The sequence below is a fragment of the Sardina pilchardus genome, chromosome 2 (genome assembly GCF_963854185.1).
Source record: "Sardina pilchardus chromosome 2, fSarPil1.1, whole genome shotgun sequence".
Lineage (NCBI taxonomy): Eukaryota > Metazoa > Chordata > Actinopteri > Clupeiformes > Clupeidae > Sardina > Sardina pilchardus.
In genome coordinates, this window is record NC_084995.1 from 9,246,694 (window position 1) to 9,266,939 (window position 20,246).

The window sequence follows — 20,246 nt, forward strand, 5'->3', positions numbered from 1 at the left end:
TGATGAGTTGGTGTTGAGGATAATAGCTAGCTGGTACATACAGTAGCCGTGCATGCTGCCTTATAAGACAACTACAGAGACTTTTCACATATAGATGTCTGTTTCTCAAAGTCACCGACTACTATCGCTACACAAGAAAACTAAAACCATTGGTGCTACCTATCTCAAGTGGGTGCAGCCAACAGATAGAGCAGCCGGGCTAAAGTGCTACAGTCTGGAGGCATGATTTTAAAGATGCCCCAGAGTGTAGAACTTGGTAACCCGATACCAAATCTGCAAAACCATACACTCATTCTAATAATTTGACTAATTTCACAAAACACCACACAGAACTCTATACCTAAAAAAATCTCATAGGGTGGTACTTGATTTACTCCTTTTTCAGTCACAACCTGCATGTTATTCATCAATGCATACCTGGCTAGTGCCCTATATGTACCTGGCAGCTCTACAGAGCCCTCTGCTGGGGAAAATGGAAATTACAACATCTTAAACAGAGGAAAACAGGGAAGGACACTACACATAGTAAACTTTGCACAGCATTTACACAGTCACGCTTACCGTTAAAGCTTATAGCCCTCTTATGTCCATCAATAGCATGCACCAGATCACTCCTGTGTGTGTGTGTGTGTGTGTGTGTGTGTGTGTGTGTGTGTGTGTGTGTGTGTGTGTGTGTGTGTGTGTGTGTGGCAGCTAGGTGCTTGGTCTGACTTGGCTGTGGCTCCACAGCTACTGTGAGGATGGAAGGAGGGCATGAGAGAAAACACCCCAAGATTCACTCACCCCGTGTTCTACTGGGGTGCGTTGCAGTGTGTAGGCTACAGGTGTCTCACCTGGTGGAACAATAGCATCCAGTCACATTCTTTTAAAACAAGCAAGTAAGTTCAAACAGTTTAATTGGAAAATCAGTCTATTCAAATGTTTTTTGCTATGTTCATAGGCTACATCCCAGACACACCAACAAAGTCCTTAATGCACACTTTGGATAGAAAGTGCAGATAACAAGTGCTTAATCAAGAGAGACTCTTACTCTTGATTCATTTGTCTTTTCCACTTGGAGGTGCAATCACCTAACAGCCTAAACTGTCAAAATTGCTTACAAAATAAGTAAACACAATAGCAATAATAAGTAAACCGTTATAGACATTGAATGATCGTTTCAGGCTGATATAAAAACAAAATAGACGTGCACGACCCACGATCATTGACAATAAAAGCTGTTCCTCTTCCTGTTTCGCCTAACCAATGACGAATATTGTTGACGTCATGCGGACCAATGACAGCAGGGCTTTTGATAGGGAAACTTCTCCCGTTTTGAAAGCGTTTACATACCACTGTTTGGCGCGTAGATTTGAAGATGGAGTTGGACACTTTGGAGTTATTGAAATTAAGAGATGTTCCGAAAGGTTTGTTCATGCTCTTAAACTCATGTGATTATCAACATAGAATAGGCAATCTGCATGTTATTTAGGCTATCAAGATAGTTAAACCTTCACACGGAAATCGCCTTCTATGCGTAACTTTTTTGCTTGGTCTTCTGACCTAGCTAGCTAGCGTTAGCCAACGTCAATATACTGTGCCAGTGTTTTCAGTGTAACATAGCTAGCAGGTTTAGACTAACTACAATAACAATGTTACTCTTTTGTACAGCTTGGGTGGACGCAGTATGGGAAGCGGAATTCTGTGACGCTGAAAAACTGGACTCTGTTATTGAGGAAAAAATAACAGAGGGAGGAATAAATGTCTTCAAAACTATACAGACTCAACTGCTACCGTTTTCAAATGACATCACAGAAAATACGCAGGTAGTTTGTCACTCTAAAAAAATATGGATACATTTTCTTTCGACAGACTGTCGGGTCATGCAGAGGACTAAATATCAAAACAATACAAACAAAATATATATTCACGTTTGACACAGTCGCTGTTCATTTTGCAGAATGTCTGGGTCTTGATGAAAGAAAATGACATCTCTGTCAAAACTCTTGTGGCAGTAATTTCCCATTTCATCTTTGAGGGAAAGTCAAAAAACTCTAATGTAGAAGACAGGCTTCATGCGTTGCAAGCAGCCTCACTTTATCTGCTCCTGTTGAGGATTCCAGGTAAGATCCTTCTATCTGAAAATAAGTCGAATGAGCTTTCTTGATTTTGATTGATTCATACCTTGATTTATATACCAAATAACAGATTTTTATTGGCCTTCCTTGAGCTTTGTTGTCTTATTGAGTGTGTCTGTTATGTCTACAGGTAGTGTAGCCAATCAAGTTTTTCACCAAATTCTGTTTGAGAGCTCCCTTGGACTCATCCAGAAATGTTGGCCAAAGGACTCTTCTGGAAAGAAGCGCAAGAAAGACCCCCCAAGTAACTCCCAGGGCAAATCAAAGGGACGGAAACGTGCCAAGCCTCAGACAAAGAACCAAAATGAGGTACCTCTGCACATTCATACGAGTATGGGTGTATAACGTCGCTACAGTATGATTTAAGTAGTATAAATAGATTCCTTAGTCTGTGTGCTTTTCATGTTCATACAGTGTGTACTGTAAAAACTAATTGTGTCCAGTGGTTTCTGAATACCTGATGGCTATGCTGTAAAATCACAATTATAAGATGATCATGAATTTAAGAGGAAGGTCATTGTTCTTTCTCAGCTCCATATCCGGGAGCAAATTCTGTTTGTACTGTTGTACTGTAACCCTCAATGTCTGACCTTGACAGATGGACGATGATGATGATGATGAAGAGGAAGATGATGACATGGACACGGAAACCGCTTTTTCTGCTCGAGAACTGTTGCAAATACGAAACGAAATTGAATCCCTTGTGAAAACTTTGCTTCACCTCCTGAAGAATGGTTGTCTTCAATGCAGGCCCGAGTGTGTCACTGAGTGTGTGAAGGTGAGTTTATGGTTTTCAGCTGAGATATATGTGCGATATTGTTTCAAAACAGACTTTTTTTCTTATTAAAAAGTTATTATTAACTCGGGCAGGTATACGCTTTAATCCATAATGCCAATGCCATTTATTGTTTGTTTTGTATTTAGATTTTGACTGAGCTCACTCATTTTGAGCCAACTGTTGAAGAGGTGTTGTTTTCAGATTCAGTGTAAGTTTAACATGACCTTTCAGGTCATTCTGTCCCTGTATATGGGAGATGGTGTGTGTGTGTGTGTGTGTGGTGTGATGTGTGGTATTAGGTAGTGTGAGACAAGCCTATTTATAAATGTCCAATATCATCATGACTGTGTTTAGGGGAATCAACCGCATGAAGACGCTGCCAGAGCTGGCCTATCATGGACTGTGGATTCTCTGCTCCAGCCGTGCAGCTGGGGACACGGTGCTTAAACAGCTTCTTTTCTTTCCTTTTATTTTCTTTTCATTTCCCTAACATCCAAAGTGGTAGATGTTTACTGTATCTACAAATACATCTGTGCTGATTCGGTGGTTTGTGTGCCAACTGCTGTGTGTTTAGTGCCTGAGGTCAGTGTTCGGGCGGCTTCTCTACGTGATTCTCATGATGAGCAAAGATGACATGCGGTCCAAGCCCACCCTGCTTTTGCAGTCGCAGGTGGTTCTTGCTGCCAGGGAGCAGGCCCTCCGTTTTGTCAGGTGAGCATAACATGTTTGCTTGATATGTTTGTCACTGGTGCTTGTTTCTCACCATGACTTTTGATAACTTGTATGTATGCATGTTTGTTTGTTTGGGCTACATCAGGCACGTGGCATATTTACGGGAATTGTTGGTAGTATACGACTGGTGACTGACTGGACCCAAGGGTCAGTCGGTCAAGACCAGCATGTGTGTGCTTTGCTGTATTTGAGGTGTGTTAACAGTAGTGTTGTGTTTTAAAGCCATGTTGTTGATGAGCTGAAGGATGCTGCCGTGCCGGTGCTCTACATCTTGGCTCAGCACGTTTGTGATAAGGTAAGGTTCATGTCCAACTCAAACGATGTTTTTATTTTACTTTCATGAAGCAGAGCAGTTTTTTAGTAAGACAGGCAGATCTCAGCCTTGATGCAAAAGCAGTCCCGGGCCTGGGTTTAGTGGAGTTGACCGCCTCATTGGAACATGGAACGTGGAACATTGGAACAGGAACACCAGTATATCAGAATGTTTGACTCTGAATCTTCTCTGCTGGCTTCAGATGGTGGAGAAAGTGGACTACCGTGCCAAAGGAGCCCAAGCTGTGGGGCAGCTGGTGGCTAAGATGCCCCCAGCCAAGCGTGCCAACTTCATGCAGTGGCTGTACAACTACTCTCTGAAACCACAGGTGAGCGCCCCCTCCCCTCCCCTTATTTAATTTGAACTGTGGGAACCCAGACGCAAAAATGAGGCCTGTAATATCTTCTGTATTCCCTGCACTTAATCTTCAACATTGTAACTAAAAATGTGAAGTAAATTGAAGAACAGTAATGGGCAAAAAAAAGAACATTAAGTGTGACATCCAATGTTCCTCATTTTGCCATGTTCTCGATCAGATCGCGTACCGGCTGTTTGCGCTGGACGTTGCCATGGTGCTGCTGGAGGAGATGGACGAGGAGGAGGAGTCTGAGCAGCAGGAGGCGCCCCAGGAGGAGGGACGCTCGGAGTTCCTGACGCGCCGCTTCCTGGTGCAGACGCTGCTGTTTGGCCGCAGCTGTGACGTGTCGCCCACCGTCCGCGCCCACGCGCTGCACTGTCTCTCCCGCTGCCTGGACATGCAGTCACCCAACACCACCCGATACGTGCAGGAGATCTTCCAAGCCAGTGAGTCTGCAGATGAGCGCCCACATCCTGACCACTGCCCTGGCGCTCCAGACTCCAGATTTGAAAATCACACGATTTTCACACATACTGTAGGCAAAAACACAACAGCCTGAGACAAAATCTATCATTAGTTCTTTATCTTCCCCAGTTATTGTCTTGAAGTTGAGAATATGTTTCAAAGCTCCAAGTAATTCATTCAGAGTTAAAGGTAGAGAAAACATAGCTATAATTTATTTTTCATAAACGGACCAGCAGCTGTGTGTCATCCTGTGCTTTTCTTCGGCTTTTACAAATAATTGGCTAGTCTTTGGCTTCAAAAGTGGATTGTAAACGTGAATATGTTCTCTTTTCAGGTGGTGTGGAGACCAGGAGCCTCTTGGAGATGGAAGGAGGTGAAGGTGAGCTGTGAAATTAGTCTGAATTAGACTGTAGTGAAAAATGTTGAGGAAAAATGGACAACAACACGAAACTTTGCATTTATATAGCGCTTTATGAAGGCATCCAAAGCACTTACTGTAACTGTGAAGAGGGAACCACCACCGATGTGTAGTGCCCACCTGGGTGAAGCAGGGCAGCCAGACAGCTCAAAAGCATCTGCCAGAATGCTCAACACACCAGCTTGAGGTGGAGAGTGAGGGAATGGTTGAATGGTTGAGGGGCATTTAGAGCGCCAGCGCTGAATAAACCAGATGGGAGATGTAGCCGGGACACCAGTGAAGCCCTGTTCTTAGCAATAAGTGCCATGGAATGTTATGACCACGGTGAGTCAGGACCTCAGTTTGATGTCCCATCCAAGGAGGGGTGTTCTGATCACTGCACTGACGAGACAAGATTGGGATTTTTGGCCACAGTCGAGATTGCCATGTACCAGTGGCCCACCAACACTACATCCAGCAGCAGCAACAGCAGGTCTCCCATCCAAGTAGTAACCAAGCTCACACCTGCTTAGCTTCAGCATGACCGAGAATGTTTCTAATGCAACGTTTGAATCTCAAATAACAAATATGGTTTGGGTTTCCCTCCACAGGCACTGTGAGCACCCACTATGGTGCCTCCACCTTCAGGACCATTCAAAACACCAATGCCAACACGGCCATCGGCGATAGTAAGCGCAAACTTTTTTTTTTTACATTATTGAGTCATTTACAATGTTTTATGGTAATTGTTCATGCATATCAACTCCTTAGGATGTCCACTATAAGCCTCTTTAAAAAGTTAAATGAATTGGTCGACTGTACATTTGTGCTGCTCTGAAGTCACTGTAGAACTCTTACAGACGATTGGCATAACTCACTCCTGATTGCTATTCTTTGTTAACCTGCGTCTGTGTCTTGGCATGTCATCATGCTCAACACAAATAGCAGACTGCATTTCAAACCATCCCCCCAAAAAAAGTAATTTGTATGGAAAATATGTACATCATGTATGTGTTGTGTTCTGACAGGCTGTTGACTTGAACTATTTTTTGAAAGGCTCTACTCCCATCGCTCGGGACACCTTGGATCTGTTAAAGCAGCGTGTGTCAGATGCCAAGACCAGCGTCAGAAAAGCTGCTTTGGAGGCGAGTTTCTGCCTGTCATCTACTTTTCTATCGACCGTTTAAGCTAATATTTAGTGCGTACGTCTAAAATGCGTTTGTGTGTGTGTGTGCGCTCGCAGGCCATTACGGGACTGCTGAAGCACAACGTGATCTCGTGCAGTAAGGAGCACCTGGCCCTGCTGTCCGAGCGCTGCAGAGACTCCTCCGTCATGGTGAAGAAGAAGGCCATGCAGTCCCTGACCGACCTGCTCATTGTGAGTCTGCCATCGCCCTTCCCATCAGTGGCTCTCAGCCACTCTTGTTCCCAGCTGTTCGTTCTTGTTCTCTGTCGTTGTTTTGTCATGGTGAGCGTTGGTGTACTTGGCCATTCGCTTACCAGAGACTCTAGATGTAAATGAACCCATGGGCAATAGTCAGGCTTGGTCATACACTGTTGCATTGTCCCTGTAAGATAAATGTTAAAGATGTTTATAAAAATGTGCCTGTGTGTGTGTGTGTGTGTGTGTTTTGCTCTGTGTGTGTGTCCAGGCGTGTCCAGAGCGTAAGCTGGTGCAGGTGGCCTGGCTGCGTGGCGTGGTGGTGTCGGTGATGGACGTGGAGTCGTCGGTGCAGGAGAAGGCCCTGGAGCTGCTGGACGTCATCATCCTGCAGCACATCAAGGAGCCGCGCGGCTTCGCCGACACCGCCCAGAAGCTGGCCTGGGACCTGCTCGGCCTCATGTGTGACGAGTGCGCTGACCTCGGGTGAGTGTGGCGCAGTCACGCATGCCCACACACACACACACACAAATATCTCTATGGTATCTTGTCACGTGGTCACAGCTCTTGTGATGATTGAGACTGTTATTGAAATATTGTTTTTAATAGCCAAAGTGAAAATAAAATGAAATCTCCACACAGTCATTGAAATGTTTGAAAGTGTGCACAGATGTGCAAATATAATCACTTCCTCCACCTTTCTCCACCTTCCTCCAGGTGTTACTTCCGCAAAGCCTTCCGCATTTGGTCCCGACAAAACAAGTTCTCCACGGGGTTTGTGAACACGCTCATCAAGCACACGGAGACGGAGCGCGCCTCTGTTGCCTGGATGCTGCTGTCCAAGGTGTCCGGCGGAGCCTCCGGCCTCCACTTGGAGACCATCCTGAACAAATGGGACGACATGCTTGTGTAAGACCCGCAGCCCTCTCAGGGGGTCACTGAGGTCGGACAACTGCTGAAGGTGCACTGGGTCATCTCACAGGGCCTGTGGAACAGCTAAAGCCTACCGTACACTGACAAGATTTGGGAAAGGCTCTTGAAAGATTGTAGTCTTTTGAGTAAAGCTTGAATGCATTCGTCGGGGCAGTCGAGTCATTAGGCATTAGTTAAAAGACTACAATCTTTCAAGAATCTTTCCCAAATCGTGTCAGTGTAAGGTAGGCTTGACTGAGAAGAGAATAATGTCCTGATCTGTTGATCACTGAAGATGGGAAGACTAAATAGGAAATGTAATGGTGACCTTAGTAGATTTGACCAGATTGTGGAAGAATGGTGTCTGGCCCCACTCATAGCTGTATGTTTGGTATCCATTATTCAGTATGCTTAAGTGTATGTGGTCTTCTTTTTGCTGCCAGGAGCAAGGAGGTGAGGGGAGACACCGCTTGCCACATCCTGACCGTGATTGGCCACATTGCTGAACGCATAAATGATGTCACCAGGGAGAGGATTGTGGGTGAGTCACCCCCTTCTGTGTGTGATTGTGTGTATAGATGGGGGGTGGGTAAAGGTGCATACAGTATCTGAATATCTGTTGGATAGCAGGGTACACAAACCGTTGGAAACCACACTGACCTGTGGCCATGTCTGCCTGTGCCTTCCTGTCTGTAACGTTACTGGGTTTGTTTGTCCAGAGGAGGTGAGCTCATTGCTGGGCAGCTGTGTGATGCCCACGGGCGTCATCCAGGCCGGGGTGGAGGCGCTGTGCAGGCTGGGCCGGGCCGAACACAAACAGGTGGGTCGATGCTCTACCTTGCTCATCTTCAGGGCTTGTGTGGTGAAATGAATGAACTAGGTATTCCGCTTGTATAGACCTCTTGGTGATGCACGGACTGAACAGTCATTTGTATACCCCTCTTTACAATTACTTTCGTAATTAATAGTTATTCTGTCTGCAGAGACCCTCTCTGTAGTAGCATAGTCGTTTAATTATTTTTCAATGTAGCTAATGCCTTCTAAAAGGCAATTTATTTTGATATTCCGAAGGCTATGTTAGATGCTAATCAGTTGTGAACGCTTATTCTTGGTTTTACCCAAAATGGCATGGATTGATTATGCTTGATCCCAAACTCTTATCATCCACAATTGGATGCTAAATTGTAAAGATTAGTAAAGTCTCCCCCCCCCCCCCCCCCCCTCTTTCTCTGTCTCTCTCAAAGGTGCCTGAATTTCAGGCCTTCATGAATAAGCACTGTGGTGAGCTGGTAGCCATCTGTCAAAAGTATTTATCCAACGTCGTTCTGAAAGTCAAAGCAGCAGAGGTCATTGATACCGATATGGTGGTAAGGTCATCCTGTGTTTCTTTTGGTTTTGAGATTACTAGTTGCCCTAACTAACCAGTGAAGCTCAGACTGATTTCCTTATTTACCCATGAACACACATCGTGCTTGTTAAACGTGTGACTTGCTCCACCAGGTGAGGCACCTGTACACACTGGGGATGGCATCCCTGCACTGCCCTGAGCGAGTGGGGGAGCGCATCTTTGCTCTCGTGCTCTCCTTCCTCACCTCGGCTGTGGAGATACAGCCAGGTCAGACCAAACACCCCGCCACACACACACACACACACACACACCCCCACACAGTTGCTGGACAGGAGAGGTTTTCAAATCTATATGGTTCTTTAATGATTAGTGTGACTGTTTTTGAATTTTAAATGTGCCTTTCAATTTCTTTCCTGTTCTGTAACTACAACTTTACAACATTGTTGTGATTCCCCCCCCTTTCCCCCCAGCAGAGGGCCCTACAGAGCTGCCTGGTAGTCAGCCGCTGTCTCAGTTCAAGGTCACCCCCATGCCACCTGTGGTGCAAGCCCATGCGGTCATTACCTTAGGTAAGAGCTGTGGCCGTGGTCTATGAAGGCCTGCTGCCATATACTGTATGTGTACCAAAACTGTTCATAACCTGTGCAGTGGGGGGCAAAGTGTCAGGGGACCTCAAGAGTGTGTGTGTGTGTGTGTGTGTGTGTGTGTGTGTGTGTGTGTGTGTGTGTGTGTGTGTGACTGTAGGCCAGCTGTGTCTCCAGCATGAGCAGCTGGCCCACCGCTGCCTGCCAGCCTTCGCCCGTGAGCTGGAGGTGGGCCAGCACATGACGGTGCGGAGCAACGTGGTGGTGGTGCTGTGTGACCTGTGCGTGCGCTACACCAACATGGCCACCCTCTACGTCCCCAACATCTCCGCCTGCCTTGCTGACCCCGTGCCTGAGGTGCGGGAGAAGACCCTCATCATGCTCACCAACCTGCTACAGGTACACACACACACACACACACCTTTTAAGTTCTGTAGAAATATTGTGGTTCTGAAATAAGCTGGAAGCTTTAATACAGAAATAAGCATTAGTCTGGGTTTGTGTGTCTATTGAATTGCTTCTCCATGCACTTCCTGCAGGAAGAGTTTCTCAAGTGGAAAGACTCTCTGTTCTTCCGGTATGCAGCGGTACTTGCTGATCCTGTCCATGAGATTGTGAGGTACTCCAGCACTTTCATTTCTAATTCCAAGGCAAAGCATTGTATTGTTCTCCATAAAACAATGTCTTCATCCCTCTCAGCAGTGTAGAAAACATCCTTTTTGACCGATTCTCCTCATTTCTTTGTAGTCTGTGTGAGTACTGTTTGGTGGATCGGCTTCTGAAGAAAAATCCACAGATGTTCTATCAGCACTTTGTTGAGTGCATCGTCCACTTTAACTCCTATGACAAGCACAGCAAATACAACAAGTTCCCTCAGACTGAAAGGTAGCGTTGACTGTGTATGACATTTTTGAGCCAAAGTTATTTGACTGCTGTGTTGAGTCATGAAGAGCTGTCATCAGGTGCAAATTAATTCCGGTATGTTCTCTTTTACTTAAGGGAGAAGGCCGTGTTCTCGCTCCAGGGACAGTTGAAACAAGGCAAGCGATTCAGAATCTACAAGTTCCTGTTGAAGCACTTCACTGATGAACAGCGCTTCAACACCACAAACAGAATCAGCAAGGAGATCCTAGGTAACAACCTTAAAGTATAAAACACGCATACAAACAGAAATATATTTCTTGTTAAAGGGATAATCCGGAGTGAAATGCACTTTAGATCAAATTTTCGGGCTATTGGGAGTACATACGTTGAGTTGACACCAAAATCATGTCATTCGGATGTATTTTGAGAAAGTTCGAGTTCACCGTTTTTAGCCAAAACTCGTTAGCCTGTAAGTGACCGGGGCAGGTCCTTTCGCCACTACAAAACGCTATTTTTATACCTCTTCTACTGTTCCAAACAACACTACACTTACGTGGTAGTGAGTAGAGGGTCCCTAAAGCCAAACCGAAGTATCCTCACGTCTTTATGTGGTCGGATAGAGAGTCCAGAATGAATTTAATCGAGTCAGTACCTTTCCGGAAATGTTAGTAAAGTGTTGTTGAAGCGTTGCGCATCTGCCGCAGCGACATTTCCGGAAGGTACTGACTCGATTAAATTCATTCTGGACTCTCTATCCGTCCACATAAAGACGTGGGGATACTTCGGTTTGGCTTTAGGGACCCTCTACTCACTACCACGTAAGTGTAGTGTTGTTTGGAACAGTAGAAGAGGTATAAAAATAGCGTTTTGTAGTGGCGAAAGGACCTGCCCCGGTCACTTACAGGCTAACGAGTTTTGGCTAAAAACGGTGAACTCGAACTTTCTCAAAATACATCCGAATGACATGATTTTGGTGTCAACTCAACGTACAGTACAGGCCAAAAGTTTGGACACACCTTCTCATTCGGACACCCCTTCTTTGTTTTCATACTATATGACTATGAAAATTGTAGATTCATACTGAAGGCATTAGAATTATGAATTAACACATGTGAAATTATATACTTAACAAAAAAGTGTGAAACAACTGAAAATATGTCTTATATTTTAGGTTATTAAAAGTAGCCACCTTTTGCTTTTAATACTGCTTTGCACACTCTTGGCATTCTCTTGATGAGCTTAAAGAGTCACCTGAAATGGTCTTCCAACAGTCTTGAAGGAGTTCCCAGAGATGCTTAGCACTTGTTGGCCCTTTTGCCTTCACTCTGCAGTCCACACGGTGGTTGGAACCAAAGGTCTCCGATTTTGACTCATCAGACCAAAGCACAGATTTCCACTGGTCTAATGTCCATTCCTTGCGTTCTTTAGCCCAAACAAGTCTCTTCTGCTTGTTGCCTGTCCTTAGCAGTGGTTTCCTAGCAGCTATTCTACCATGAAGGCCTGATTCAGGCAGTCTCGTCTTAACAGTTGTTCTAGAGATGTGTCTGCTGCTAGAACTGTGTGGCATTGACCTGGTCTCTAATCTGAGCTGCTGTTAACGCGCGATTTCTGAGGCTGGTGACTCGGATGAACTTATCCTCCGCAGCAGAGGTGACTCTTGGTCTTCCTTTACTGGGACGGCCAGTTTCTTTGTAGCGCTTGATGGTTTTTGCGACTGCACTTGGGGACACTTTCAAAGTTTTCCCAATTTTTTGGACTGACTGGCCTTAATTTCTTAAAGTAATGATGGCCACTCGTTTTTCTTTACTTAGCTGCTTTTTTTCTTGCCATAATACAAATTCTAACAGTCTATTCAGTAGGACTATCAGCTGTGTATCACCCCTGACTTCTGCACAACACAACTGATTCCCAACCCCATTTATAAGGCAATAAATCACACTTATTAAACCTGACAGGGCACACATGTGAAGTGAAAACCATTTCAGGTGACTACCTCTTGAAGCTCATCCAGAGAATGCAGAGTGTGTGCAAAGCAGTAATCAGAGCAAAGGTGGCTACTTTGAAGAAACTAGAATATAAGGCATATTTTCAGTGGTTTTACACTTTTTTGTTTTCCACATGTGTTAATTCATAGTCTGATGCCTTCAGTGTGAGTCTACAATGTCAATAGTCATGAAAATAAAGGAAACTCATTGAATGAGAAGGTGTGTCCAAACTTTTGGCCTGTACTGTATGTACTCCCAATAGTCCGAAAAATTGATCTAAAGTGCATTTCACTCCGGATTATCCCTTTAAGTAAGTAAAGTAAGCAAGTTACTTTATTTGTCCCCCAATGGGGCAATTTGTTGTGCAGCAATAGTACAGTACAGATCACACACATCCTGACACCATGTTAAAAAATGGTCAACGACCGGACTGTGTGAATGTTCTTCATTGTTCAGTAAGCTGACAATAACCGTATCATCAGCAAACTTCACAAAGTGTTGGTTTTCAGTGTTAATTTGGTGTTAATTCCTGAACCCGGACTTTGTGTCTTCAGCTGGTTTTGTGGAAGAGGCATTGCCCCTGGATGAGGATGGCGCCGCGCTGCTGTCAGACTGCTTTGACGTTTTGAGTTTGAAGGAGCTGAAGCTGTCGTCTGCCTCCAGCGCAGCAGAGGGTGCTGATGAGCCTCAGGACGAGCAGGCCATGATGGTCAAGACCATGCAGAAGAAGCTCATCTCACATGTAAGGGCCATTTGAAATGCCTCAGCCCTCAGAATATAAGGGCTAGGTTCACACTCAGTGTTGCCATATTCCATTTATTTCAAGCGATTTGGGCTTGTTTTTTTGTGAAGTTGCGAGTTGCGGTTTTGGGAGCGTGTATTTTATGTGGTCGCTTCATTTGGGCTTGCTTCGTGTTTGTTGTTTCTGCGTAGAATTCAGGCAGCGCCTACACTTACACAGAGGGCATTTTAAACCTATATGCCTCTGCGCTTCGACTCTACGCTGTAACTATTGGCTCCTCTAACATGACCGCCCCAGAAATGTAACGTCAGGGGTTCGGGGAGGGGATGCTACTTGGGTCGCTTCTTTAGGGCTTATTTCAGAGACCTGTAGCTTATTTTTGCTCAATGTGACGTGACCTGACAACACTGTTCACACTATCAGGCCAAATTCGATTCTTTTTCACTTTATGTGATGCATATGTTTAAATGTCCAAACAATGTGAACAGTGCAAGTCACATGAAATCTGACTCTTCCCATTCTGGTTTGGGCCACTTCAATTTGTGGTTTTACTCCGATAAAGGTCTGATGTTTTGCAATGCGGCATGCGGTCTGAACAGTTATATTGGAATTCATGCAAATTTTACATTCTTTATCAACATTCCTCAGAAATTGTGTGCTGGGAGAATTCCAAACATTTCCCTGGAGCACCAGAGAAGATGGCTTATTATTGCATCACTTTGTGAAATGACCTATGAAGGTAGTCAGTAAATCAGTCCGGTTAAGCCTACCTTACACTGACAGACTTCGACAACATTTGGGAAAGATTATTGAAAGATTGTAGTCTATTAACTAATGCCCCTCATTCAAGCTTTACTCAAAAGACTACAATCTTTCAAGAATCTTTCCCAAATCTTGTCAAAATCTTTCAGTGTAAGGTAGCCTTTAGCTGTGTACTGTTTTGCACATGTGGGTCAGTTCAGGATCGATCACCAGTGCTCACTGGGGTAGAAATCTGATTTTGGCCACATTTAATAAAAAGAAAATATCAGAATTGAGCATTAAGCATAAGCGTATCTGACTTCATTCTGTGCTACAACAGCCATTAACACTGCAATGCCTTTTGGCCATGAAAAATACAAACGTGTTAACATTGAGTCCACAGAACATGAGAAAGAGGGCACATTCTTTAATTTAAAGAAAACAAAAGTGGATGATTTATGCCATGCACTGAATTTACTGCTGCGCTTTTCCAGATACTAACATGTTTATGTTTTTTGTGGGCAAAAGACATTACATGGATTTGTTTGAATGGATCTGTGAGTGTGTCTGTGCGCAAAATAAGGCCTGTTACACTTGATGCCCCATGAGAATGCCTCCCAGTTATTAAATAATGTTCATGCATAAGCGTATTCCATTGGTAGTTCCACTGATGTGGAGTATGTCAGGTCGTGCCAGACCATCAGAATAAGAGAGTAACCTTTTGGCCTCTGCTGTTTGTGATCTTCAGGCCCAGAAGAAGAACTTCATGGAGAACGTCATTCCCATTGTGCTGGGGCTGAAGAGCTTGCTGGAGGAGAAGCGCTCCCCCGTACTGGGCAACCTCATGCGCTATCTACGGGTTAGGAACACACAAACCAGTTTAAAGTGCCACTGATTTACACCTGTTTACTGTAAATAACGTTTCAAAGTGTGTAAGAATCTGAACAAACAAAGACATGACTTCCACTTCCAAGTAAAAGTCCTACCAAGTATTTGAGCCAACCATGTAGTGAACCAGCTCATCCTAATTGGCAGCCAGGTAGATCAGATAATTAGTGATATCACCTGTGTTAAGTGCACAGATAGAAAGAATATATGGCAGGACTTTTACTTTGTGGAACTGGGATGTCTGCCTCTTGTTTCCATAGTTTTGAATTATGGGTCAAGGTGCAGTAATCTTGCTGCAGGGAAGCTGTGGTGTTATGTCCAGCGTCTCGTTGGCTGACCTCAGTGGCGTGTGCGCAGGTGATCACCGAGGACTACCGGGCCGAGCTGAAGGAGCTGTTTGCGGCGGACGCGCAGCTGGCCGAGGAGCTGGAGTTCGGTCTGAAGCAGTACCAGAAGCAGCAGGAGGACCACCAGCTGGAGCAGCAGCTGCAGCGCCTCAACTTCTCCAGGAACACCCCGCAGCCTGCCAACGTACGGCCCCTCTTCTGCTGTCCTCCTACTGCTTTAGTGGAAGCTCTTTGGGGATGTGTGTGTTGTGATTTGCTCTAGCCGTCAGAGCTACATGAGGGTGTAAGATAAGGGCGATGATCCACTGCATTGATGGCAGCTTCCTTACTGTTTTCCTGTATTTTCGTTGTGGATTTGTGTGTTGTGATTTGCTCTAACTATCAGAGCTTCATGAGGGTGTAAGAAGGGGCGATGATCCACTGCAGTCATGACAGCTTCATTACTGTTTTCCTGTGTTTCCGTTGTCCTCTCTCTCCTGTAGCGTAAAAGCCGCCGAGGCCCGTGTGCCTCACCGCTGTCTGGTCAAGGCTTCACTCCTGGTGGCACCGCTTCCTCTGTTCCATCCAGCATCAAGCCCGCTGCTCCACCTAGGTACTGTACCTCATCTCCTGCACATCTCCTCAGAATAGAACCCTTAGCAGGAGCATAGAACTGCTATATCCTCAGAATCATCACACAATGTGTGTCTACCACATGATTTCTTAAGTAGGGTTCAGACCAAAGATTCGTGATGAGACTAGACTTGAGATTAGCCACATTCTAAAACCTCGCAACTGCGACTAAACATGTTGAATGCTCTGCGAGGGCTTGCAACTAGGTGCAATATTTAATTCACACCGCTGCAACTCGGTCTCGTCGCGTCGGGAATCTTTGGTGTGAATTGAGCTTTCTGATCCTGAGTGTGTGTCCCTGCAGGCGCATGGAGGGTGGGGAGACCAGTGATGCACAGCTGTCAGCCAACACATCTGTTTCAACAGGTGAGGTGGACATACAGTACACGGATGCAAGTCAATGGAGCTTCAGGCTAAATTACAGTAGCTGTGGTCTAACTAATGTGTTAATGTATTCTCGTTTCTGTGTTCATCACAGTGGAGCACAGAGATGTTGGAAGAGCCATCAGCACTCCGCAAGGTGAGTCTGTCTGTCCCTTTCCTTTCCTGTCTGTCTCATGCTAAGAGCAAGCAGTAGGAGTACTGTGAGTATGCATGAGGGGAAGCTGTATGGATACAACTTCCTCCTTTTCCAAATCTAACTTTGCTGAGTTGCATTGCATTTGTGTGTGTATATGTACTTTTTATCTATATAAACAAATGCAAACAAATGAATATATGCTGGTCAGTATATGACCTGTCAACAGTAGAGTTCCCAATCAGTGAAAAATATGTTGCTGTATCTCTGCAGCTATGATGAGCACTGAAGCAGTGTGGACATGCCCTGGAAATCCAGAGTTCTCGCGAAAGCACATTTTTAATTGTGTCCGCAAGATACTCTGACCACGAGCAATGATGCTCGTTACGTTTACCCCAACCATCTGTGGTAACCAATCAAATCGGTGTATCTGATATAGGCAGGCCAGGGGCGAGCTAAACTGATGACGACAGCGCTACAACTTTCATTTTTGGTCGTAGTGTTATCCAATTGTGTCGAAGTCCAGAATCAGTCACAGTAAACCTTGGTCGCAGTGTTATCCAATTGTGTCGAAGTCCAGAATCAGTCAGAGTAAACCTTGGTCGCAGTGTTATCCAATTGCGTGCAGTGAGATGTTCAAATGCATGCTTGGCGCCGCCCCTAGAGTTGGGCCATTTTCATTATTCGGGGCGAGACCCTTCATCTGTGGACATGTTTTTCTTGATCACACACACGTTCAGAGTGTGTCTCCATTCACAAATGACATGCACACATGTTTTGTTTTGCGCTCTCTTGCAAATGTTTGAGCTCTGGTGCAATAGATTTTCTTTGGACTTTCTTGTGTTGACATTGATTCAGTTTTCAGTAACTATAATCTGTGAATTGACTGTCGTTAAAATATCACAAACACAGGTCTGGTGACCTCCAGTGGATAATATCACAAAAAAATGTCCTTACTGAAATGGTCTCTTTAGCCCTATTCGCACGGGATTAGTATTACCTGTGGACCTCTGGTCATTTTCAAATTATCGCCCCACCTCTGTGTTACTTGCAGCGCATTCGCACGGGATAAGCAAAGTCTGTAAATTACTCTATTTTCACTGACATTACACCCGGATATGTCGTATGCTAACGTCCGAAAACAACACAGAAAGTAGAAAAGATATGCAATTGCAGTAGCAATCACTGAGATGCAGATTCGCACGGGATTAGTATTATCACCGGACGTCTGTGTTTGGCGAAATATAGTAGGTAATTTGCGGCGGAATTTTTACTTTACAAATTACAGACATGGCACATTCGCACGGGACTAAGATCTCAGGCATTCTCCGCAATTATCACAAATCACCAAAGGTCCACAGGTAATACTAATCCCGTGCGAATATTGTCATCGACTGGTTTGTTTAATACGCTGGGGATGACTTTCACACAGTAGAGCTTCAAACTTGGTTTTCCTTTTAGGTAAAAACGGAACTCTAAAACTGACCAACTGGCATTTGGAGTTGGATAAGCAAAGCTGACAGCTGATACTGTAGCTGACATCTCTTTTGTCTATTTGCCATGTGCGCTTTTGTCTGTTTGTATGTCCACACTCTAACAGACTTTATTCCTTTTCTCCTCAGTGGGCCCGCATGAGCTGACATTTGGTGGATGTGTCAGTGCCATCAGATATCGCAAAGGTAAAACGCTTTGCCTTCAATCTTTTTTTTTTCACCCACATGCAAATATTATGGGTAACTGAAAGGAGTTTTAAGACTTTTAGACCTCTGAGTGAAATAGTTAAATGTGTATGATGGCCTTGGTTTTTTTTATCTTAGCTCCAGCAAGACACCAAGAAGAAGAGAGTGATGTTTTCCATGTGACTCTTGGGGAAGAGTAAGGACCGATCTCATTTCTCTCTCTCCACACACACACACACACACACACACATTCTCTCTCTTACCTCAGCCATTTGTTTCACACAAACTGTTTACTGCTGTTTAGGGTCCGGTGGAAGGGATGTTTGACTTCTCTTTTTGTTTCTGCAGGACCCCAAAGCAATGGAATATCCAGTCACCTCTGCGCAAAACCCCCATGCGTTTAACTAAATAAACCCTGTTGTCCTATAATGTCTTGTATCCCTAGCTCTCAGATATAAATGTTTTGTTTTGTCCTCTATGTATTTTGATTGCACACTTTCATCTGAATAAACTATTTACTCTTTTAAAATTGAGAGTAATTTTCTTCAAAATATAGTTCTCATTGAAAATGTATTCAACATACAGTATGTAAACCGCTCACAAAAAGTAAGGAAACTTGACTTTGGCCCATTATATCTCCCCTTTAGTAATACCAACCAGTAAAGTGTTGCATATCATTTTTATCGTTGATTTGTCACCTTTACAATGAGGTATAGCTTGTAAGCATAGGGCAATTATGGAATGAGCAACACAAGCAAACGTGTAAGTAGTGCCAACGAAAAATGAGGAAAACAAAACATGTTAGGCATACATTTGTTCATTTTATACTCAGTGTCAGGGTCCTCAGTAGCGTGTAGAGGATCCATATGCAGCCACAACAGCTCGGCACCTTCTTCTCATGCAGGTCACCAACCTGGCTACATTCTGCTGTGGGGTGACATCTCCCTAACTGGAAAGACACACCTTGTTATCATTGAAGGCAATCATCATGCAGTTAGATACCGGGATGAGATTCTGGAGCCAGTGGCAATTCCATATCTCCAGAATATGGGACCAATTGCCATCCTCCAGGATGACAACGCTCGCCCCCATAGAGCTGGGATCATCAGAGAGCACCTCCAGAATTTGGGAGTGGAGAGGAACGAATGGCCTGCCGTGAACACTTGTGGGATCAGCTTGGGCGTGCTGTACGTGCCAGAGTCACCAACAAAACCAGGTTGGCTGACTTACAACAGATCCTTATCGAGGAATGGAATGCCATCCCACAGCAGAATGTAGCCAGGTTGGTGACCAGCATGAGAAGAAGGTGCCAAGCTGTTGTGGCTGCATATGGATCCTCTACACGCTACTGAGGACCCTGACACTGAGTATAACATGAACAAATGTATGCCTAACATGTTTTGTTTTCCTCATTTCTGTGGGAGAGTGCAATTGTCAATGCTTGAAGTAACAAAGGTGAATTCCAGCAGCATAACAGGCCATTTTGGCACATTTTTCGTTGGCACTACTTACACGTTTGCTTGTGTTGCTCATTCCATAATTGCCCTATGCTTACAAGCTATACCTCATTGTAAAGGTGACAAATCAACGTTAAAAATGATATGAAACACTCTACTGGTTGGTATTACTAAAGGGGAGATATAATGGGCCAAAGTCAAGTTTCCTTTCTTTTTGTGAGCAGTTTAGTTTCAATAGACAAGATGCTTTGTGTCCGGCTGTTCACAGGTCCTGCGAAAGATGCCAGAATACTGTTGTCAGTAAGGAATAGTAATCGATTCAAAGTCAATTATCTTTTTAAAATAATATATAACATTATTATTATTATGATTTTTATTTTGGGCCATTGATATCCTGTATTGATGGAACAGAGAGTAGACAGGTAGAGAGTGGGACAGATATGGGTAGTGGAATTGACAAATGACCTCAAGCCAGACTTGAACTTAGGATGTCATGAACAGTGGCTCACAGTCATTCAATATCACAAGATACATGAAATACTATTGTGTGTCAGTATTTGTCTATGGAACTAGTGCAAAGTGGTTAAATGTGGTAACAGGTTCATTCTTGAGAAAATGCTAACTGTGGATTCAGATGTGTCTTCGTTAATTGTTGGCAGAAGGCATGGGACAAGTAAATACTTGTAAACGTGTGTTAGTCAAAGACTGTTAAGTGCTCCACAACTAATGAGTGAGATTTTAGGGACATTGCTTTGCATCAAGTCCAACAATGCCCTTTAGCTACGCTATTCTAAAATGTACAACCTCTTCAGGCTTAAAACTGACCTCAGACATCTGAAATGATTTTAATGACTCCAGTGTTTACAAGTATTTGCCCATGATGAGTGACACCACCATTCCAGACACCACTGTTGAGCCTTTAAGTCTTGTGGGCCTACCTCAACGAAACACATGGTGACTGCTTGAAAACCCCAGAGCTCTCTTTGATTGCGCAACTGGCTTTGCTTAGAGTCCGCAGCATGGGGCATA

General features: G+C 44.4%; 1 protein-coding gene across 2 annotated transcripts; it reads left to right on the forward strand.

The window, feature by feature from the left end:
- The first annotated feature begins 1,307 nt into the window (after positions 1-1,307).
- Positions 1,308-18,277, forward strand: ncapd3 (non-SMC condensin II complex, subunit D3). 2 transcript variants are annotated; one of them, XM_062517531.1, is made up of 35 exons: positions 1,308-1,406; positions 1,651-1,805; positions 1,940-2,102; positions 2,248-2,426; positions 2,716-2,895; positions 3,042-3,103; positions 3,250-3,334; positions 3,470-3,606; positions 3,850-3,922; positions 4,143-4,268; positions 4,477-4,744; positions 5,098-5,142; positions 5,772-5,849; positions 6,217-6,305; positions 6,404-6,538; positions 6,813-7,027; positions 7,259-7,450; positions 7,897-7,994; positions 8,173-8,273; positions 8,698-8,820; positions 8,954-9,068; positions 9,272-9,370; positions 9,546-9,784; positions 9,925-10,004; positions 10,133-10,270; positions 10,385-10,518; positions 12,789-12,976; positions 14,466-14,576; positions 14,963-15,136; positions 15,435-15,544; positions 15,869-15,930; positions 16,043-16,084; positions 17,704-17,760; positions 17,899-17,956; positions 18,109-18,277. In XM_062517531.1, the coding sequence occupies exons 1-35, from the start codon at positions 1,358-1,360 to the stop codon at positions 18,170-18,172; spliced, it is 4,224 nt and encodes a 1,407-aa protein (XP_062373515.1). In that variant the 5' UTR covers positions 1,308-1,357; the 3' UTR covers positions 18,173-18,277. The 2 variants fall into 2 exon arrangements, with proteins under 2 accessions (XP_062373515.1, XP_062373524.1); XM_062517540.1 differs by having other exon boundaries at positions 9,275-9,370.
- Positions 18,278-20,246: the final 1,969 nt, after the last annotated feature.